At 41.5% G+C, this 23,706-nt stretch overlaps 1 protein-coding gene across 6 annotated transcripts in view; it reads left to right on the top strand.

Moving 5' to 3' along the window:
- The window catches only part of ARHGAP26 (Rho GTPase activating protein 26), a 363,812-nt gene that overhangs the window by 239,954 nt on the left and 100,152 nt on the right, over window positions 1-23,706 (top strand). For all 6 annotated transcript variants that reach the window (XR_014788384.1, XM_084838781.1, XM_084838783.1 and 3 more), the window contains exons 18-19: window positions 13,881-14,040; window positions 18,247-18,385. Coding sequence is in view for 5 of the 6 variants with exons in the window: in XM_084838781.1 (XP_084694907.1) it covers window positions 13,881-14,040; window positions 18,247-18,385 (299 nt within the window). In the remaining variant the exon portion in view is untranslated. The remainder of the gene's footprint in view (window positions 1-13,880; window positions 14,041-18,246; window positions 18,386-23,706) is intronic.

Below are 23,706 nucleotides of genomic sequence, written 5' to 3'. Positions count from 1 at the left end.
TTATTCCCATCTTAGATTTCAAAGCTAAGCGGTGAGATTCTCATTGTTTTGAATGTATTAGGCAAATATGGCAACTTGCCTCATAAAAAGCAACCTTCTATCCGCAAGGTATAACTGCTGTTGAGAAGACTCTCAAAGATTGTTCCTTAATTTGATTTTCTTTTAATTGCCCTCCATCAGCCTAGTGATTTTCAGACATCTTTCAGGGTGATTTATGTACAATGGGGTGAATACTCTATTTTGATTTTATGCCACTGCTGCTAAGGATGAAGGAATAATGCATTTCAGTTAAAGCTTCTAATTCTATTTTTATCTAAAGATTTGACATCTCATGCTTTATATGATATTTTTAAAGCTTGCTAGGTCTTGTCTAATGGACATTATGTCTCCCTTCAAGTAATAGCTTATTTGAGCAACCCAGATTTGTTAAATGTATTCTTTACAGGAAGCTCTGATACCATGCACATTTTTGTCCTGCTTTCTGCTTGTGGCACAATATGGATTACATGGGCTAATTCGTTACAGAGGGTTAAGTATGGATGATACCGTTCCAGTGTATGAAGTAGAGGTGTGCATTAAACTACAAGATTCGACTTGAACTTCTTCACATGGTGCATAGTTAAACTATGGAATTTGCTACCAAAAGACATAGTGATGGCCACAAATTTGGATGGCTTTGAAAGGGGATTGGGCAAATTCATGGAGGAGAAGTTTATCAGTGGCCACTAGTCCTGATGGCGAGATACTACCTCCAGTGTCAGAGGCAGTATACCTACATACACCAGTTGCTGGGGAAGATGGGCAGCAGGCACCATGTTCCCCAACAACTGGTGCGTGTAGTCATGCTTCCTCTGATACAGGGAAATCCTGCTTATGGGTTTCCCATGGGCAGCTGGTTGGCCAGTGTGTGAACAGAATGCCGACTAGATGGACCCTTGGTCTGATCCAGCGTGGCTCTTCTTGTGTCCTTAACCCCAATTCAGTGATTTGGAAAACAAACCGATTTGGAGGCTATTGGCTTCGACGCAAGTACTAAACCTGAGTTGAGATTTGGAAATTTGAAGCTTCATGCCCCCCATTGACTGTCATGGGAAATTTAAAAATGGCTATAACTTTTTTCTCTTTGCCAGAACTGGATTAAATTTCCAGGCATTGTGGCTATGCAGCAGGGAATTATGCCTGCCAAATTTCAGAAAAATAGGTGCAGGGGGGGTTGTGCTACATGCCTTTATGTTTTGATTTTTTTTATGGGAACTGCTGATAACTTGTTTATTTCCTGGCAGAATTGGATCAGATTTGCATGGATAGGTGCCCCTGCTGAAAGGATCGATTTTGCCATATATTTTTTGCGCATATATTTTGAGGGTATCTGAAACAGGACACTTAAAAAAAAAAAGTAGTGAAGTGGTGGCATTGGAAAGAGTTTTCACTGCAGGAAAAAGTGTGAGAGAAAGATTGATTCAATAACTGAGAAGGGGAAAGAAAAGGATTTGGAAATCATGAGCAGACAGAACTTGAAGACATCCCACTACCAACCCAACACAGAACCTCTGTCTTCATATTGTTTGTTATAGAAACTACAGGAAACTAAGAGGCAATGTTTGTAACTCAAAATCGTCCTCCAAAGCACAGTGATTGAAAAGCCCCTAGTAAAGCATGTCCTATGACTAGAAAGTGGTCCCATCAGTCACTCAACAACGCTCCCTCCCCCTCATCAACATTTACAGAGAAACAAAACCAAAAAGTGCTATTCTTGGAGACAGACTGTCTGTGTTTCCAAAGCCTGAATTGCGCTTCATGCGAAGGCCAGCTTCAGTTCTGGTTGCTATGGAGGAAGGTCCACTTTCTCCTAGGAAAGTACCAGAAATGGTCTGAAGGATCCCAGTTTGGCTCGGGCTTTCTTTGGCCGAATCTGATGTACTTCCCTAGTGTTGAGGATTGGAACAGAAGCCTAGAGTATATTGGTCAAGCTTCTTTGTTGTTGGTATGGACAATGTAAAAGTATCCCTGCAACACAGTTCACAAAAGATGGCTATATGTATTTCTTGAAGTGATACATACGTATTGTGCTATGAGACCTTGGATATATTGTTCTATAAACGAGCAGAAGGCAACAATTAACCTATAGGAAGCTTTTTGCCTCTTTTCAGTGGTGTGCTTTTCCTTAGTGGTAGTCTGTCTGCTGCTCATCTTCCTGATTTTATTTTCCTAAGTAGTCAGCTATTTTATGTTTTTGTAGCATTACCAGATTCTGTTAAAATTAATTTTCAGGGAAGTAAACAACCAGTTGTCACCAGTTTCTCTCCAGCTTCTCTAACTGTTGTGTTTTTCTCCAAGAAGATGCAAGCTGCAGCAATGCAAATACTGTGCGAACCAATCTACATGATGTGCATCCCTTGGTTTGTCCAGTATCATGAAACAGTGAAATACTAATCAAAATTCAAAGGGCCATTGTTTGTACATCAAAGTTTCCAGACAAGAAAAAGGAAATGTTGAAGGAAGGGGTAGGGAGGTATTTTAAGAAATCTAATGGCGTACTTATAAACTAAGAAGGGCCTAGTGATGAAATGAACTGTAGCAAACTCCACGTATCTGAAAAATTCTAAACCTGTTTTGTGAACAAGTTCTTGATTATCAAGGATCAGTTGTTTTAAAGCATTACTTACTGGCCTGATGTGACCTCCTGCCCCTCGTTTCTCCTCTTCCACCCCTTTCAAAGTGCTTGATATTTTGCATTCAAATATAAGAACTCTCTTTCTTGTGTGTATGTGTATCTATGCGCACGCACACCTATGGTATAAGCTTTTGTGGGAAAAACAAATACTATACCTACTTCCAATTGTCCATCTCCAAGAATTATTTAACTGCATTCCAGATTGTTAGTTCAGCATATTTTACATATGCAAGGATATAATGCTTTTATAGTTGAAGGACAGACATTCTCCCTTGATGTTTTCCACCATATAAAGAAGCGTGCATTGTTGTTTTTAAAGCAAGTATACTTATTTCAGCAATTACTATCCCACTACTAAAAAATCTATCTTTCCTGGAAGCTATTGGATATGAGCAGGTCTATAAAAGCTTCGTGCACAGCTTGTTCTTGCAGGGATTTATGTCAAAAGGAAAACCAATATAATGGACTTTTATATTCTCAAAAAGTTAATAAATGTGGTTAAGTCTCTGTAAGAAAAATAGGTTAAGCTTTAACAAAAGTAAATGTAGTGGCAGAGTGAAAGCCTTTCCTGTTTTTGAAAGGTAACAGCATCCAGAGTCAGTATAACAACTAAACCACTTATCCCTGCAAATATGTACTGCAGCCCTGTACCTAGGTATATACATGCACACAGTTTCCATTGAAATAAATGGGATATAAATATGGGCAACTGGGGTGAGTCTATGTTTAATTCCATTTACTCAATAATTTATAGTTTGACTTGTATGCCAGAAGTGACATGGGGATACTAGTGAAAACTCCATATCATTATGTTGTGTATTTCGCTGCTCCAAATTGATGGTTGAATGGAGTTGGGAAATGCACAATATGATAACATCACAACATGAGATAAGTGTTCCTATATTTTGTGGGGTTAGGAAAACTTGACATGGGGATACCATTTTCAGCAGCATCCCCATGTTGTAACTAATGTGTGGTTGTGGGTTTGGAATGACTATCCAGCCACGTTTCAAGATGCTGTTTCCCATCCAAACTTATTCAAAACTGAGTGGACAGGACTGCCTCTGAAATGGTTGGTAGCAATGTTGGTCCCACCCCCCAAAGCCACAGTACAATAATACCTTTGTTAGAACCAACTAAAATGTCACAAAGTAATAAGCAAGTGTTTGAATTCTTCAGTCTCGATGTAAGCAAAGCAAGAGATGTAGGGTGGGGGTGTAGGGAGACAAAGCTGTCCATGATTTAAAAGCCTGCAAATCATAAGATAGAAAAGGTGTTATGCAGACTGAATTAAGTTAGACCATGCTAGGTGCAAAGCAGATTTCATGTCACACTAAGGACCACTAGGACTAGAGAAGTTGCTAGCATTTGATCAGGTGTGCTTGCAAATGAAGAGTCCTGACTGAATGCTTGTGAGCAGGATCACAGCACATACCTCTATTCATCCTCTGGAATTTCCTGTCTTGACCTTGTCTAGAGCCCCACGGGGCATGATGAAGCAAGGCAGTTGCAGCAAAAAAGTGTTGCAAGGTTCTGCATTATAGGAGCTGAATGTTTATCCTTCTAGTGTTGTAATATCAGCCTTTTAGGTGTCAAAAAGGTGCAGAGAATCCATTTACAATGACCATTTGTTAATTTCCATGAAGCAGGTAAATAATTTAAGAGCATGTACATCAGTGATTAAATTATTTACCTGCTTCATGGAAATTAACAAATGGTCATTGTAAATGGATTCTCTGCACCTTTTTGACATCTAAAAGGCTGATATTTAAGAGCATGTACATCAGTGATTTGGAGAAGGAAATGGCAACCCACTCCAGTATTCTTGCCAAGAAAACCCCATGGAACGTATCACAAGGCTAAAAGAGATGACGCCGGAAGATGAGCCCCTCAGGTCGGAAGGTGTCCAATATACTACTGGGGAAGAGCAGAGGGTATTTCCAAGTAGCACCAGAAAGAGTGAAGTGGCTGGGCCAAAGCCGAAAGGACACTCAGCTGTGGATGTGTCTGGTGGTGAAAAGAAAATCCGATGCTGTAAAGAACAATATTGTTTAGGAACCTGGAATGTCAGATCAATGAATCAAGGTAAGCTGGAGGTGGTCAAACATGAGATGGCAAGATTGAACATCGACATCTTGGGAATCAGCGAACTAAAATGGACAGGCATGGGTGAATTTAATTCAGGTGACCATCATATCTACTATTGTGGGCAAGAATCCCTTAGAAGAAATGGAGTAGCACTCATAGTCAACAAAAGGGTGGGAAAAGCAGTACAGGGGTGCAATCTTAAAAATGATAGAATGATCTCAGTACGAATCCAAGGCAAACCATTCAACATCACAGTAATTCAAGTCTATGCCCCAACCACTGAGGCCGAAGAAGCTGAGGTTGATCGGTTCTATGAAGACCTACAACACCTTCTAGAACTAACACCAAAAATAGATGTCCTCTTCATCATAGGGGATTGGAACGCTAAAGTAGGAAGTCAGGAAATCACCGGGATAACAGGCAGGCATGGCCTTGGTGTACAAAATGAAGCAGGACAAAAGCTAATAGAGTTTTGCCAAGAGAACACGCTGATCATAGCAAACACTCTTTTCCAACAGCACAAGAGGCAACTCTACACATGGACATCACCAGATGGTCAGTATCGAAATCAGATTGATTATGTCCTTTGCAGCCAAAGATGGAGAAGCTCTATACAGTCAGTAAAAACAAGACCTGGAGCTGACTGTGGCTCAGATCATGAGCTTCTTGTTGCAAAATTTCGGCTTAAATTGAAGAACGTAGGGAAAACCACTAAACCATTCCGGTATGACCTAAATCATATCGCTGATGAATATACAGTGGAGGTGAGGAATAGATTTCAGGGATTAGACCTGATAGACAGAGTGCCTGAGGAACTATGGACGGAGGTCCGTAACACTGTTCAGGAGGCAGCAACTCAATCCATCCCAAAGAAAAAGAAATGCAAGAAAGCCAAGTGGCTGTCTGATGAGGCTTTACAAGTAGCTGAGGATAGAAGGGAAGCGAAAAGCAAGGGAGAAAGGGGAAGATATACCCAACTGAATGCAGAGTTCCAGAGAATAGCAAGGAGAGACAAGAAGGCCTTCTTAAATGAACAACACAAAGAAATCGAGGAAAACAACGGAATGGGAAAGACTAGAGATCTCTTCAAGAAAATTGGAGATCTCAAGGGAACGTTTTGTGCAAAGACGGGCATGATAAAGGACAAAGAAGGCAGGGACCTCACAGAAGCAGATGAGATTAAGAACAGGTGAAAAGAATACACAGAAGAACTATACAGGAAAGATCTGAATGTCCCTGATAGCCATGATAGTCCGGTCACTGAACTTGAGCCGGACATCCTAGAGAGTGAAGTCAAGTGGGCCTTAGGAAGCAGTAGTAACAACAAAGCTAGCGGAGATTACAGTATTCCAGCTGAGCTATTTAAAATCCTAAAAGATGATGCTGTTAAAGTGCTGCACTCAATATGCCAACAAATTTGGAACACTCAACAATGGCCGCAAGACTGGAAAAGGTCAGTTTACATTCCAATTCCAAAGAAGGGCAACGCCAAAGAGTGTTCAAACTACCGCACCATTGCACTCATTTCACATGCCAGCAAGGTGATGCTCAAAATCCTACCAGCTAGGCTTCAGCAGTATGCGAACCAAGAACTATCGGAAGTACAAGCTGGGTTTCGAAGAGGCAGAGGAACTAGAGATCAAATCGCCAACATTCGCTGCATCATGGAGAAAGCAAGAGAATTCCAGAAAAAAGTCTATTTCTGCTTCATTGACTATGCTAAAGCCTTTGATTGTGTGGATCACAACAAACTATGGCAAATTCTTAAAGTGATGGGAGTACCAGACCACCTTACCTGTCTCCTGAGAAACCTGTATGAGGGTCAAGAAGCAACAGTAAGAACCAGACATGGAACAACCGAGTGGTTCAGAATTGGGAAAGGAGTACGACAAGGCTGCATATTGTCACCCTGCTTATTTAACTTATATGCAGAGTACATCATGAGAAACGCCGGGTTGGATGAATCACAGGTCGGAATTAAGATTGCCGGGAGAATTATCAACAACCTCCGATATGCAGACGATACCACCCTAATGGCAGAAAGCGAAGAGGATCTAAAGAGCCTCTTGTTGAGGGTGAAAGAGGAGAGTGCAAAAGCTGGTTTGAAACTCAACATTAAAAAAACTAAGATCATGGCATCTGGCCCTATCACTTCCTGGCATATGGAAGGGGAAGAAATGGAAGCAGTGACAGATTTTACTTTCTTGGGCTCTAAGATCACCGCAGACGGTGACTGTAGCCATGAAATTAAAAGACGCTTGCTCCTTGGGAGGAAAGCTATGGCCAACCTAGACAGCATAGTAAGAAGCAGAGACATCACCTTGCCGACAAAGGTTCGTATAATCAAAGCTATGGTTTTCCCAGCAGCAATGTATGGCTGTGAGAGCTGGACTATAAGGAAGGCTGAGCGCCGAAGAATTGATGCTTTTGAACTGTGGTGCTGGAGAAGACTCTTACGAGTCCCCTGGACTGCAAGGAGGTCAAATCAGTCCATCCTAAAGGAAATCAACCCTGAGTGCTCATTGGAAGGACAGATACTGAAGCTGAAGCTCAAATATTTTGGCCACCTAATGTGAAGAGAAAACTCCCTGGAAAAGACCCTGATGCTGGGAAAGACTGAAGGCAAAAGGAGAAGGGGACGGCAGAGGATGAGATGGCTAGATAGCATCATGGATGCAATGAATATGAACTTGAGCACGCTCCGGGAGAGAGTGCAGGACAGGAAGGCCTGGCGTGCTATGGTCCATGGGGTCACGAAGAGTCGGACACGACTGAACGACTGAACAATAGCAACAACAACACATCAGTGATTATTAAGGACTGTTCTAGTATAAACATTTTCTGTGTAATAACCTCCACGCAAAGAGAAGCAACTACTGGATATTCCCAAAATGTATGTTTAAAAGAAACATTAGATGTATTGGACAGCCAGCAATTAACCAGCTGAATTAGACAATCCCTTATTAAAGAGATGTTGCAGTGTCCAATAGACATGAAGCAAATGTTTTTGCTGAATAAGAAGCAGCCTAAGATCCATAGATGCGAAAGGTAGACATGAAAGCGGCAACGCACTGATTAGGCATTTTGTGGTGGTGCCCATAGTAGTATGTCAAATTCCCAAATGCACCCACAGGTGCAAAAAGGTTGGGGACCCCTACTTTAAAGGGACACGTTTCTGGCTTGAAGCCTCATGATTCTCCTCCTCTCCCTAAAAATTACTTCAAGGCTTGATGCCTGCACTGATAGGTTAACATTGGGCAGCGAGTTCCTGGAGTGGAGAGGCTCAGTTCCTTGGGAGATACAGGTTCCAGGGTATGGACTCTGGCAGTAATCCTGATTCAAGGGTCTCTGTTCTGATGGTCTCTGGTGATGCTGGGGCTTGGGTCAGTTTCCAGCATCTCTGCCTCCAGTGCCACTGGTTCAATGGATCTGGCCAGCCCCTCTCATCAGAATCAGAGCCCAAGCCACTGTTTAGGGTGGGGGCCCTATCAAAATCCATCCCCTGCCCCAAGGCAGGAATTTACCTTGGGGCAGGGGAAGGTGGAGGTAGCAGGAGCAGAGGTGACTTCAGGCCTTCTTTGGCCGCAGTGTAGCATCTCTTTCTGTTGGGGGCTGGATTTACACATGCACATACACACACACACACACACACGTACGTATGTACGTACACACACATGTATGTACAGACATATGTACGTGCACACACACGTATGTATGTACGTACACAGACACAGAGGGTTTAGGACATCCTGAGCATGAGGAATAAATCCCTGGTTGTCTTTTTTCCCTTAAATTTTTGGGGCCGTTTGGAACCCTGGGGCCCTTCACTAGGATAAGTGTGCATTGGATGTTATTGGGCCTCTTTTATTTAGCAATTGCTATATAATAATTAAATAGTTTAGCTATTTCAGTATACTATTTGTACCCCACTGTTGTTATACTGAAGTGTGTGTAGCAGCCTACTGTGCTCTGTAGTTCATAATTATATACATGATTTCCACTTCGTTGTTCCCAAGCCTCCAGAAATGGATTGCACTTGCTACTAGTTTAAGTAAATTTGGGACACTGTGACAAGTACCATTTTTTAAATGTATTAATTATTTAACAAAAGCAGAAGATATTTCAAAATACTGAGTATAAACTGTGTTGCTTTTTTTGACCTGGGATGTGTTTATTCTTGTATGCTTGCATGATTTCCTAACCCATGGAAACTGAGCAATGCATATAAGTATGCTGCTTCAAGGTAATTCCTCCAATTCAATGAAGAATAGTATATGTGCTACCAAAATGTTATAGTTACATGGGCTTTTACTCCTTCACATCCAGAATATAATGTGAAAGTATTCTGTCCTGTATCTGACTTTGCTCTTATTAAGAGGAGACTGTCTGTGGCTGTAGACCTGTAGAAATAGCATAGTTCGTAGTTCAGCCTTCCCCAACCTGTTGCCCTCAAGATGGTTTGGACTACAGCTCCCAGCGTTCCTGACCATTGGCCATGCTAACTGGGGTTGATGGGAGTTGAAGTCCAAAACACTTGGAGGGCACCAGGCTGGGGAAGGCTGCTATAACTAGTGCTATCTGCGGAATCATTGTTGTGCCTATGGATTTCTCCTTTACCAGATTTGTAGATCTGTTGCAGTGTGACCCACAAATCAGCTAAGCTGATGTACTCTCCCACTAGCTGTATTAGGGCATTGAAGTTAATGGGACAAAACAAGCATATATGGTTTTTGTTACTTACAGTCTTAAGAAAATTTGCTTATGGTTTTTTTTTCTGTGAGCACGAGCATGCATAAGATTCTTTAATACCATAACTTAAATATTGATAATACATGTAGTGAGTTTTTTGAGAAAGGAAATCAAGGAAGGCCAGTGTCAAATGGCAAGAGCTTTCCATTTTTGTCCTGACTTTCAGTTACTATTTTTGGGGTGAAAGAGATGTGTGTGGTGCTATTACGTCAATACATTTTATACTTCATTCTGTCTCTACCATAATATGAGGAAGTTTATAGTAATATCTGTAAATGGAATAGCCATTGTGTTTGTATGCATTAAAACTATTAATAACTTAAGACAAATAAACCTTGATAAGGTCTCTAAACTTAACACACATGTACACACCATCAAAAATACATCTGTATTTTGTATTTTAGCATTTTTTTATATCCATATTTCTTATGTGTAGCCATTTGTAACCTAACCAGGTTCCAAAATTAAGGTTGGATTTGCAAGAGTGATTCTTAATTGCTTCTGTGGCTTTCCGGGAACTATCTTCTCTGAATTATTTTTCTCCTGTCTTCTATCCTCCCTCGGAATAGTAGAACATCTTACACCAAATACTGTACTGTTCTGTATTGCAGAAATGATGAGAACAGAGGCTAGTATTTGTTTTGTGCTACTACTGTTACCTGTACATGTCATGTTCTCATCTGTTTTCCCAGAAAGTGTATACTGAAAGACATCTGCTCCTCTTATACAAGTGCCCTTTTCCTGGGCCAAGGATGTAACGGTGACTCAAAGCAATTATATACCCACATTGTTGTTTGCCATTGAGATGAAGAGAGTAGTCCTTTATTGACTTGGAGAACAAGAGCTGCTGCTTCTTTCATGTGATATCCACCCACCCTATTTTTAATAGGAAGGATAACCACTTCCTAGACTAGGGGGACTTAAAAAAGGGTTTCCCATTATGATTGAGTTTTATCTAGCAGAAGAATGGTGAAATCATAGTTTCTTCTAGCTGTTTCTGGAATGTGTCATGATATGGAACCATTTACATTTACAAAACTCCCCTACATGCTAAGATTCCAGCTTGAGTTACTCAGCATGCTTTATGCTCTCAAAATGTTATAAAAATGGTAAGAACCACAGTAAATGACTGTGTCAGGCTTCTTTCAGTGGCACTGCTATAACATGTAGCACTGAATAGTTATGTCTCCTGCAAATAACCCTGCAGAATCTTTAGAAAATTAGTTCTATTTTATTTAAACCGGAAGTCTATCCTTGCAAGATAGATACCAAAGCACAGAACATCCCTGGTTGGTCTGTGGGCCGTTCTCTTGCTTCTGGGTCATTCAGTGTCATACTGCAGTTAAATAATTTTATCCCATATGTTTTTGTGGGTTAATAATGTGCCCTTTTTATTTGAATTTCACTTTTTTGACAAAAGTGGAAAATACTATCTTTTGGAGTGATGGTTCTGCCACACCATGAATCTGCATTCTTGGCTCCTCTAATCTAACATTTAGAAGATTTTGATTGGAGTGTTGTGCTCTCTTCAGTTGGTTTAAGTATTTTAATACGTATGGACTTGTTATGACCAATGCCTACACAAAGACATGTACTGGCCAAGCTAATAAATGTTTTTGTAGAACAGGAATTCAGAAATTGGAAATGGCTTGTCATACCTCAGCTATGGGGCTTTTCTTCCTCTTTAATAAAACAGGTGCCAGTCTGTTTTATATTTAAATCATAAATCAAGAGGGGAGAATCATAATATCATGTGTGAATAATTTAAAGCTGCAGTAGGGTGTTCAGGCTACAATGAAACTCTCACATGTGCATTTTAAAGTAGGAAAGAAATTGTACTTCTTCAAGTAATATCCCACCTCCCCACCACCCAGCAGAAAGAATGGTTCCAGCTGCAACCAGATTCAGGCAGTATGAAAAGAAGGTCTACCTTTAGTATGAAAAAAAGTTCTAACTTCAGTAAATGAAATACAATGATGCAAAACTCCACCCTTGATCAACTCAAATGTTCATGCTGAGATTATATGAATTTTGTTTTAATGGATCTATTGTAATGTTGATAATGGGTCGGAGTATTTTACAATGTGTTTGAGTTTAGTACCTATAAAATGTGGCTTGCTTAGCTTCAGTAACTTCCTGGGTAGATCAACTGTCTGTGAAGTAATGCAAGGCACGATATAGTAGTTCATTCATTATCTTTCAGCAATCTCTGTCTAAATATTTTTCTCAACTTCTAATTCACTGGCATGAAGAGCAGAATTTTGCAGGTAGAGATAAAAGCTTGGTCCTAGGAAGCCAAATTACATGTGCAAGTGAATGGGATGCTTGTAGACCAGGTGACACAGTGGGCCAATGGGGAGGAATGCTGAAGGCAAACTAAGTGTTCAAAAATATCACTTGATCCCATGTGACTACAGTTCAGATTGTAGATGGGGAAGTTGTTTAATAGAATGCTCTGCTGCACAACAAAAACAAAGAAGTCCTGTGTTAAGAACCTTAGCATGTTGGTAAAAAGGATTCTAACCAAGGTCCCCCCACCCAATCTTCTAGTTTCTTGTGTGCAGGGAGGGGTGTGCTGTTGTGTGTGTTTTTTAATGTAGGGCTGCTCAATGTTCTGCATGCATTTTGAAGTAGTATGCTTTCTGAGACCTGCCCTGAGGCATGGCATCTCGGTTCAGAATATGTCTCATGTGAACAAAGTAGCTCTTGGTGGCATTTCGCCATGTACCACTCCTCACTGCAATGAATTGCACCCTTTCCTACCCCTCTATAAATTTCCCCTTCCTGTTACGAGATTGTATGTAACAAACACTTACTGCATGTACCTTGCAAAATGGCTCAGTCAGTCTTTCTTTGATTCTTGGCCCCAGAAGTTCCTGCTATCCGCTTCTCTTTCCATATGTATCTTATCTGCCTGGATTGTATTTTGGACTGAACCACTGCTTGCCTCTTTAACCTGCAATTTCTTCTTACTCCCTCAGTCACTGGAACAACTACTTTCAGTTTAGGAAAATATGAAATTGCAGTTTTGCACCTCAGTCAGTTCTTCATGCATTGGAGGTTTTAGTTTGCAAAAATAAATTGGCACAGAGCCTCACCTGTCTTCCCTTCTTCCACTTCAGATGTATTCATTTGAGATTTTTCCTCTCTCTTTTGCTGAAATGCAAAGGCTCTGTGTGAAGCAGATTATTGGTGAGATCAAAGGAAATTGTCTGACCTCAGTGAGTCAGAGGCATGCATTAAATTAACATAATGTACCAGGAGAACTATGTCCGGGCACAATAAATAATACTGTAATCAGCCCACGGACCTGACTACTTAACATAGAACACATATTTCAGTGCATTTTCCTAGCTAGCTAGCTAGCTATGACATCAGTCTTCAGTACACACTAGCAGGTGCCCTTTCCCCAAACCACTGGACACTTGTTATTGCTCCAATGTGAAATTGCCAACTAGAATTTATCAGCAAATTCATTCTATTCTATTTGGACTTAATAGGAATTTGGAGGGGTTTTTTCTCAATGTGATAGGTATCAAATTAGCATAGCATAGCTAGAAACCTAGTATTACCTCCAATGAATGGGTCACTCTGTTCTTAAACATTTGGACTCTGCATAGAAATGTCATGGACCTGCCTGCTTGCACACTGAAGTCTTTTGGCTACTCTGTGTGTGTGTGTGTGTGTGTGCGTGTGTGCGTGTAAATGTTCTAAAACTGAGGATAGCAATGAATCTATGTTCTAAAACTGAGGATAACAATGAATCTAACAAAGTAGGCTTTGAAATTTGTTATGGCTTAGCAGTTTCCCAAGAAAGAGTGGCACATGGTATATAGTTTTATGTGTGTATGTATCGGCTTTTTTAGTGTGTATTTGAGTGTGAGTGAGAGGCTGACTGGGGGAACATGAATGTTATCTAACAGAATCCCTATGAAGATAATTATGGGCTGTACTTGAGAAGGAAGGAGGGAGAAAGCACTATTCATGTAGCAATTCTGAAATTAATTTTAGAAATTCTCCACCTTAAATTGGAAGGCATGCAGAGTAGAACATGGGCAGTCAAAGCATGGGTGATAATGAAACAGAATGAGGAGATCATCTCTTCCATAGTGCTTATTTAGTCAGTTTTTAGGCCACTTCAGTTTTCAATATCTAGAAAATGGTGGAATAGCTTGTTTATCTTTCACAGCTTGGGTTTCTGAGAAACCTGTACAGCACATATGATAGTTAATTGTACTGTTCCACACAGTGAGCATTGCAGGAGTCCGAAAAGCACACAATTTGTTGGCAGGATTTTTATCAAAGAGAAATGGGCTACCCTGGAGCTTTTCTAGTCTGTTTAATTTAATCTGTACTTGCTTCATTACAGTGTTGCTAAGAACCACAAACAGAATCTAATGACTGTTGCAAATCTGGGGGTTGTTTTTGGACCAACATTAATGCGGCCACAAGAAGAAACAGTCGCTGCAATTATGGACATCAAATTCCAAAATATTGTGGTTGAGATCTTAATAGAAAACCATGAAAAGGTAATTTGTCTTATGAGTTTGTGCATCTTACAATTTTTAAAAAATCTATTGTGTACAATTGCTTTCTAGTCCGATACATTTTTAATAGCTCTTCTACTTGGCTGAACTGCAGGAGGAGATAAGAGCTTTATTAGTAATAGCCATATTAGTAAGAGCCTGTCTGTCCACATTCTCCCCTTGATGGAGGGGGGTACTAGCTGAGGGGGAGGTAGTAAAATGTTTGGGAATCCTGTAGCCTTTCATTATAGACATTCCCCTCCCAAATGCCCCTTCACCCCTGGAACTGCATAGGGGAATAAGATTGTTTTCCCCTTGCTTTCAGAGGAAAGTAATGCCTTTATGACACCAGCAGGCATTATCTTCTAACGTAAAGCAAATGTGCATGCCTGCCAACTAGTACACCCAGAGAAAGGGCTCAAAGACATGAGAATTTGGAGTAATGGCTGTTGATGTCACAAAGGCATTACATTTTCCCTAAAGCAGGGGTGTTGAACTTGGTTTGGTCCAGTGGCTGGATTTCCCCCTCTCTGAACCAATCTGGCAGTCTAGATGATGTCAGGGGGGCAGAGCCCTGCCCTTAAAGCCCCTCGCCCCATCATCCAGTCCTGCTCCACACCAGTTTTGCTTTTTTCCATGCAGAGAGAAGGCACAGAGCTCCCTGCCTCTCTGCATGGAGAAAAGGACTCGATGGGGCTTCGAAGAGCACTTCCTGCAAGCATCCTGATTGGGACTGCAAGTGGTGCATGAAGCCAAATCCTGCTGTTATCTTTGATCAGTGATCGGAGATAATTGCAGGGATTCCTCTCCCCCAGGGCTTGTAGGACAGGGACCTCTGCATGCCAGATGAGGAACCTTGCATGCCAGATTAGGTCTGCAGGACAGTAGTCCCCCATCCCTGCCCCAAAGCAAGGGGGAAATCGTCCTACTTCCCTATGCACATAATTGTCATTTGTCACTTGATACACACAGGATTGTCTTGATTTGCACCTTTTAATCCATTTCATACTGAGATGGTATGATTTTTTTAAAACATTCCTTGTATTTGAGCAACAGGTCTTTCCATTTTAATCTTGGTATCCTTCCTGATGTTGAAAAAAATTAAGAATCCTGTTGTATCTTTGAACACAGCCTTGCTTTGGGAATCCACTTAGAAAAAAAGGAATGCTTTTTATACAAAATAATTTCTTCTTCCAAACAGTTTTAGAAAATAATGGCTGAAAAATAACTGGTGGAATCTGTTAGTGAAGTGTGAGGAAAAGAAAGAAGTATGTTCATAAATAATCATACCAACTATTCTGATGATGTCTTGCCTGGCTGGTTGATGTATTTGCTTTAATTTTTAAGTATCAATAATTGGATGACAGTTCATATACTGCATCTGTCAGAACTTATCACCATTTTCAGCTTTCTAGCGTACAGTGTGGTGCATTGTACAGATACTCTTTCCTTCATGGAGAGATCATTCTGCTGATCTTTTAATGGGAAATTATTGGCAACTGATCTGAATTCTAATTTAAAGTGTGTGTGTGTTTAAGCATGAGATCCAGAACAAGCACTTTAAAAAACAACACTGCTAACATGTTAACATACTAAACATGTATGGACTGGTATCTTCATTGCAGACAAAGCTGAAATGAAGGGAACAGGAAGGCTGGTGGGACATAATTAAAATCTACTACAACAGGTTTGCTCCTGTTTTGTAGGGTGTTTTTAATTTGTTCTGATTTAAATTAATTATCAAAGTTACTACATTGTGACCCATGGGGGAAAGAACCAGAATCCACGTACACACCCGTTACGGCTTTCCAAAGTGACTCATCCTGGCAGTATTGGAGTACATTCAGTAGAGGAATGCAGTTGATTTTTTGAATGATCTCTGCTCTGGAATTGCATTACAGTTCCTCTGGGCAAATGAAATGACACTTCTGTCTAATGCTTTTTCAGTTTGATAGGAAGGAGAAGCATGGATTGAATCCTTCCAACCATGAATGTATTCATTCATTCATTCATTCATTCATTTCATTGAACTTTTAAACTGGCCAATAGCCCAAGTTCTCTGGGCAGTGTATAATACATTAAAAACATAAAACTCCAACAGTGAAACAGTATATAAAAGCAGCAGTTAATAAAACCAAGATAAAATTAGCAGCAAAGAGTAAAAACGCTGCAGCACTACATAAACAGGTAGTTTTGCATCAGCTTGAGTTGTTTTTTCTAACAGTGAACTGATGGTTCCCAGTAGAATAAAGTTTGTGGGGAAAAGATAGTAAAAAAATGCATTAGCCTGTTAGGGGTAAGCACCAGAAATGGATTTAAAACATAGATTAAAAAAATACAGAAATCCAACTCACATTAGCCATAGTTAGAATTACGTGTATGCTAAAAACTAACACCTGTTGTACAGATGCACCAGGTAACTGATTAGCATTAAGTATTAATGAATACTGTGAACCCATTGTCATGTTATGTTTTGAAGCAGTGCCTGTTTCCTATGTGACAGGTAAGGGCGATACCTGGACAAGTTGGAGATGATATATTTCTGTAGATTCCCTCTAGAGACATTTGCATTGCCTGGTTGATGCTAGCTTTCCTGCTAGAGGCAGGAATTGGAATGCACACCTTTTGTTCTGTAGGGGGATTTGATTTATTATTTTTTATTCTGCGTTTCTGTCTGTGGACACACAAAGTGGCTTACAAGATTAAACACTGTGAGTCATTAAAAGAACATCAGCATAAAAACAACCAATCGCAACAGATAATAAGACCGCAACAGATAAAACTAAATCAAAACAGCACATTAAAAAGCAAATGGTAAAACTCAAGAACCAAAGGTTTGATGAAATAAAACAATTTTCAGGAAACAGCTAACAGAGAAGGAGTTAGCTGATGGTGCCTTCCCCAGCCTGGTGTCCGCGAGATGTTTTGAACCACAACTCCATCATCCCTGATCATTGGCCATGCTGGCTGGTGCTGGTGAGTATCATCCAAAACATGTGGAGGTCACCAGGCTGGAGAAGGCTAGACTGATGGCTCCCCAAGGGGAAGGAATCCCACCATCTCAGGGCCACCTTAGAAAAGGGTCCCCTCACAGATGCATCTCACACATCTCATCTCACATAACAATGGGACCACTGGCAGAGCCTCAGAGGCCAATTTTAACTGGCAGACTCTCATACAGGAGAAGCAGAAGGGTGTGGTTAATTCCCACCGTATTCCAAAATGTCTACAGCTGAGAACTCATCAGCTGTATGTCCATGGAGGTCTTTGGCTCTTTTCCCAATAGTTAACCCTGTAGCTGTCTCTCCCTCACTTTGCTGGGCTTGCAGAAAAGATTGCAACCTGCTTCTGTGTGACCAACTTTGGACACTGTCTGCTGAAATGTGCAAACTTGTCTAGTGAGGGCATGTTTTAATAAGCTAAATGTTCATTTTCATTTAAGCATGTCCTAATACCTCAGTCTCTCGGAACCTAATAAAACCACAGAATGGATTATAAAACATGGAGAATATGTGCCTTATTTATTTATTTATTTATTTATTTGCATCATTTGTGTCCCACCCATCAGCAAAAAGCCCTCTGGGTGGTTCACAAAAATCAGCTTCTGTTTTTCAGCTCTAATTTAAACTCTTAGATGATAATCCTAATGCCTCTCTAGGTTTAATAGAGAAGAAGATGGGTGATTTAGAATAGTATGAGCCTAATAAGGTCATTGATTAACCTGTCAACTTCCCTTCAATAAATTTCTCCTGAATCAATGCACGCCTTCAGTATGAATTAGTATGCGCATCTTTAAGACTAGTGTGCAGTATTTGAATCTGCTGTTGATCTCAGCAAAGATACTGCAGCTCGAAGCTTCCTGGAACAAGTGGTTGAATTACAGTGTGATTATAGTCTTGCCAAGGTATCTTGTATGCATATCTAGTATCTGCGTAATCAGAAACATTAAATAATTTCGGAGTCTAACATGCTTAAACTTTCATCCAAAATAGCAATGGTATTAAACAGTGATTAATCCTAGAAATACTACTTTGTGTTATCACCATTTTTGGACTAATCTTTACAGCCATTGTTGAGAGCTGCTACTCTCTATGCACCTCTTGTGTGTGCTTGTCCTCTTGTATTGTCAAACTATTGGGTAAGCGCTTTAGCATTCTTGACAGTTTTCAAATTTCTTTTTTTCTTTTTTTCTTAAAAAAAAAAAAAAAGATATTTAACACAGTTCCAGATACATCACAGTCAAATTCTCAGCTGCTTTTGTCTCGAAAGAAGAGTACAGATTCAAAGCCGCCATCATGCAGTGAAAGGCCCTTAACACTCTTCCATACTGCGCAACCCAATGAAAAGCGTAAGTATCTTAAACCTCTATGCAATTGGCTGTGTTGTGACATTGTATTGCATTATCTCAGAATGACCAGGAGCATTTATTTATTTATTTATTTATTTATTTAATTTTATAGTGCCCAATACCCAAAACTGTCTGAGTGGTACAGTGGTTAAAATGATAAAATACAGCAACATGATAAAACATAATTTAAAAAATGTAAACTAGGGTTTTTATCAGCATTAGTGAGAAGGGGATACACTTTAAAGGGTAGTTTACTGATTGGTATGATTGGTATTCTCCATCAATTTGACATCAGTTGCTTAATTGATGTCAAATATTAGCAGGATTTGGAGGAGACTCTCTTTGGAAATATAGTTGCCATGTCGTCTGAACCTGATGCATGGTGCATTTTCACCCACCTTACAATCCACGACTTGCAGTATGGGTTGTAGGGTTGGTGAAAATGCACTATGCCCGCGCTGCATTCAGGTAACATGGCAACCCATGACACAGCATGGGTAATTAGGGTAATCTCAGTCAGCAACCAGTGCATGCGGGGGTGGGGAAAACAACCGACACTGTGTTGTTTCCCCACTGATGGTCTGAAAAACCAGACTGCCTTTCCAGCAATAAGAATTCTTAAGAGAGAAATGTGTTTTTGATCATTCCTAGTTTCAGGTTCCAGGTGCTGTAGATGAAGGTCCTACATCTGTTCAGAGCTTCTTAGTGAATCTCCACTCAGTAGGCCAATATCACAGCCAAACCTGGTATCTTTTGACTTATCTGAGGTTTGGTAAGAAGTTAATTACTGAATCTTCCTGTTCATTATCCCCTATTTGGGAGGAGGTCATAAGAACCATAGGAGTATTACATTTTCTTAAATTTGAAACCCCTAGTCATATCTCTTTCTTGTAAACTTTCAGATTAGGAAGTAGAGAAGGATCTGTTTTCCAGAAGTATGCCGTAAGACAATACATTTAAAAGCATATACAAGTGAATGTTTAACATAGATGATTACTCCATTTTCCACCAAAGATTCCCCCAGTTCACACAACATCCATCAAAAGTATATATTGCATGTAGAGGCAATGTACACCATCACATCTAAGCATCTACATTTGCCTATTGCACTGTGTGCGCACAGCAGGGCATCTTGATTGGCTTTGACTCCCTGATGCATGTATACGTGGTGAAATAGACCCATGTAGCTGCTTCAGAAGAAATGGTGTTTACTCGTTATTTGTAACCTGTGAAGTAGCCTTTATACTCTTGGCATCAGTCTTTAGAATGATGAACACAGACTGCACAGAAATATAAAGGGCCAAAATGATGTGACATGAAATGGAGTGACATTTAATGTGCACTTTCAAAAAATGCAAATAACAGCTACCAGTGGAGCTTTCATCCAAATGCAAATAGCAGCTCTAGAAGAGCAATTTTTGTCAAGACCAGAGTAGGGAAGCAAAAGGTTCAACTCCCTTTTCTTGTCTGCTGCAGTGACAATAAGTGGAAGCCCACCCAGTCATCACTACTTGCATTTTTTTTTAAGACATACACATTAAATGAAAAGACAGTTTGATATCATGTCTAATTTGGCCCATAGGAGGTATATGAGCCATATCAGGGATGTTGTCCCATTGCTGTTTTCCCCCTAAAATGTGTAGCTGACTGTGGCCAGATCTTGAGAATCAAATCTGTGTATTCCAATAGAATTTGTGCACTTTTTAAAAAGGCTTTTTGCATTATTAAGTCACTGTCGAGCTTTCAGGGGAGCTATGTAGAAAATAGTACCATTGAAAAATGTTCCCGTATCAGCATACTAACTTCCTCTGTATGCCATCTTGCAAAGTTCCAATGTCCCTTCAGATTGAGGCAACTGACAGTAATGATGGCATTGGGCAAAGTAAGATTCTTTCACAACATGAAATGTACTGTACTTCTATTTTATTATTGTAGACAGCTGGCAAAGACACATAACAGCATTATCTTCCAGCTCATTTCCCCCATTAATACTTCTCTGCTCGCTCACTCACACTAACTCCCTGTGAGAGAAAACTGTCAGAATACTTCCATCCACACAAAAAAAGAGAACAGAAGGCTTACTCGGAGGTAGGCCTTATCCTGTCATTAGGATCAGTGGGCAGTATCCAACAGGGTGCTTACACCCTTGCCGATTCTCTTGCGTCCCCCAATTCCCATCTGCAAGCGGCGCCTACCTCTTGTAGAATGGTGATTTAGCCTTCTACAGGCAACTTGAAACAAGCGAAGATGCTTGTTTCTGGAACAAGGCAGGTCGGTGGTACTTACCTAAGGAAGCTTTGCCGACCTCCAGAAATGAGTGTTTCTGCTTGTTTCGGGGCTTCCTCTGGGAAGAGTTAAATCTCCGTGGTGCAAATGGTGGGTCCTGGTTGTGCAGTGAACTCGGTGGGACCCACCTCTTGTGGAACAGAATTGGTGGGGGTTTAAGGGCCCCTTAGATACTGCCCGGAGCTTTAAAAAAGGTTTTTCTAATAATTTTTTTAGGCACCGGGTCCAAGATGTATTGGGAGGTAATACAATTCTTAAATTTCTAGGCATCAATATCAAATATATGGACATTTGGGCAACATGTTGCTTGACGTTTTGGAACCTCCAAAAGTGTTTATTTCCTTGCCCCCTCTGTGTGTGTGTGCGTGCGTGTGTGTGAGTGAGTAAATGACTGACTCTCTCTTATGAAGTCCTAGAAAATATTTATTTATTTGTTTGTTTGTTTATTTCATTTCTATACTGCCCAATAGCTGAAGCTCTCTGGGTGGTTAACAAAAATTAAAACCAAAAAGCACACAATAAAGCAATATAAAATATATAAAACATTAAAACCACAGTATAACAATACAACCAGAATAAAACCAGGATAAAACCTAGCAGCAGTGCAGGGATTTAAAATACAGATTTAAAACAGCAAGGCTAAAAGTCTAGAAAGCTAAAATGCTAAAATGCCTGGGAAAATAAAAAGGTCTTCACCTGGCGCCAGAAAGAATACAGTGTAGGTGCCAGGCTAACCTCACTAGGGAGCTCATTCCACAGCTGGGGTGCCATAGCAGAAAAAGCCCTCCTCCTAGTAGCCACCTGCCTCACTTCCTTTGGCAGGGGCTCATGGAGAAGGGCCGCTGAGATGATCTTAGGGTCCAGGCAGGCACGTATGTGAGGAGGCGATCCTTCAGATCACCTGGCCCCAAGCCGTTAAGGGCTTTGAATGTTAATACCAGCACTTTGAATAGGGCCTGGAAATGGACTGGCAGCCAGTGCAGCTGGAAAAGTACTGGCGTAATATGAGCTCCTTGGCCAGTCCCTGTTAACAATCTTGCCGTCCTGTTTTGGACCAGCTGAAGTTTCCGGACCGTTTGGAGAGGCAGCCCCACATATAACGCATTGCAGTAATCCAGACGAGAAGTTATCAGAGCATGGATAACTAGCTAGGCTATCTCTGTCCAGATAAGGGCGTAGTTGGTATACCAGCCTAAGCTGATAAAAAGTGCTCCGTGCCACTGAGTTCACCTGTGCCTCAAGTGACAGTTCTGGATCCAAGAGCCCCCCCAAACTACGAACGTGATCCTTTAGGGGGAGTGCAACCCCCTCCAGAACAGGTTGAATATCACCTGGCCGGGCAGACGAACCACCCACTAACAGTACCTCTGTCTTGTCTGGATTGAGTTTCAGTTTATTGGCCCTCATCCAGTCCATTACCATGCCCAGGCACTGATTCAGAACAGCCACTGCCTCACCTTGGGTTGATGAAAAAGAGAAGCAGAGCTGGGGGTCATCCGTATATTGATGGCTCCACAGCCCACACCTCCGGATGACCTCCCCCAGGAGTTTCATGTGGATGTTCAACAGTATGGGGGATAAAATAGAGCCCTGTGGAACCCCCTGGCACAATTGCCATGGTACAGAGCAATAATCCCCTAGCACCATCTTCTGGAATCGGCCATCCAAGTAGGAGCGGAACCACTGCAGTGCAGTGCCTCCAACTCCCAACCCAGACAACTTATCCAGAAGGAAACCATAGTCGATGGTATCGAAAACTGTTGAGAGGTCCAGGAGAATCAGTCCCCCTGTCCCTCGCCCGACAGAGGTCATCCCACAGGGCGACCAAGGCAGTTTCCGTTCCAAACCCAGGCCTGAAGCCCGATTGAAATGGATCTAGATAATCTGTTTCATTCAAGAGTGCCTGGAGCTGTCCAGCAACCACCCGCTCAAACGTCTTTCCCAGGAAGAGGATGTTGGCCACTGGCCTATAATTGTTAACGTCCTCCGGCTCCAGATTAGGCTTTTTCAGGAGTGGTCTAATTACCACCTCTTTTAAAGCGGCTGGTACCACTCCCTCTCTCAAGGAGGAATTTACAACCTCCTGGACCTAGCCAGACATCCCCTCCTTGTTTGATTTAATAAGCCATGAAGGGCAAGGGTCAAGCACACAAGTGGTGTGCTTGACCCTTGCCAATCCTGATTATTTTAGCCTCATTTTTAAATTGGGTTTGTGCGCCATGCAGGCCTGCCAACCCTCTGGATATTTACTCGGAGGTTGTTTTCAGGGAGTTCAGTGGGGCTTACTCTCAAGTAAATGTTCATAGGGTTGCAGCCTTATGCATATGTAGGAAGTAAGCCCTGTTAATGCCCTGGGACTTCCGTCTTCATAAACATGCACAGGAACAGACTGCACAGCTGCCCCATTCAGCCAAGGGCCAGCGAGGGATCTCCAAGCAAGAGGAGGTCTGTGGTTGGATCCAGGCTTCATGCTAGAGCAGACCCTTTGAAATCAATGGGACTTAAGTTAGTCACAACTAACCTAAGCCCCATGGACTTCAGTGTGTCTACTCTAAGTAGGACTATAGCTGGATCCAACCCCAGGCCCCCTCCTGTGACATGAAGGGCAAACATGGTGTGCAAACAAACAGCAGGTGAAAACTTTTTACAGTGTGGTGCTGAAACATGACCCTCTGCTAACGTCTGCACATCAAGCCTGTTAGAATCCCTGTCACACACACAGCAAACCCCGCCCATAAGCACAAATGGCAAACAATGGCGGCGATGGCCATGGCACCTACTTCTGCTGCCGTGGCCAGTACCAGCAGCCCTGAAACGGTGCTGCAGGACAATGAGGGTGGCAGAGGAGAAGAGAACGGCAGCAAACTTCACACAGCCCACCAGGCATGTACGTACTGAGTGGGAACAGGCAACAGAGCGGAAAAAGGGGCGGGAAGCTGAGCGGCTGGCTGGGGACAGTTGAGTTGCGAGACGTGGTGGCTGCTCAGTGGTGGAAAGTGGAAAAGCCGAGGCCTGAGGAGGAGAATAAGGGGTGC

The sequence above is a fragment of the Heloderma suspectum genome, chromosome 2 (genome assembly GCF_057233095.1).
Source record: "Heloderma suspectum isolate Gila_16-S chromosome 2, 16-S_ref, whole genome shotgun sequence".
Classification (NCBI taxonomy): domain Eukaryota; kingdom Metazoa; phylum Chordata; class Lepidosauria; order Squamata; family Helodermatidae; genus Heloderma; species Heloderma suspectum.
The sequence above is the reverse complement of the archived record's forward strand: the minus strand, read 5'-3'. Positions and strand labels throughout refer to the sequence as shown.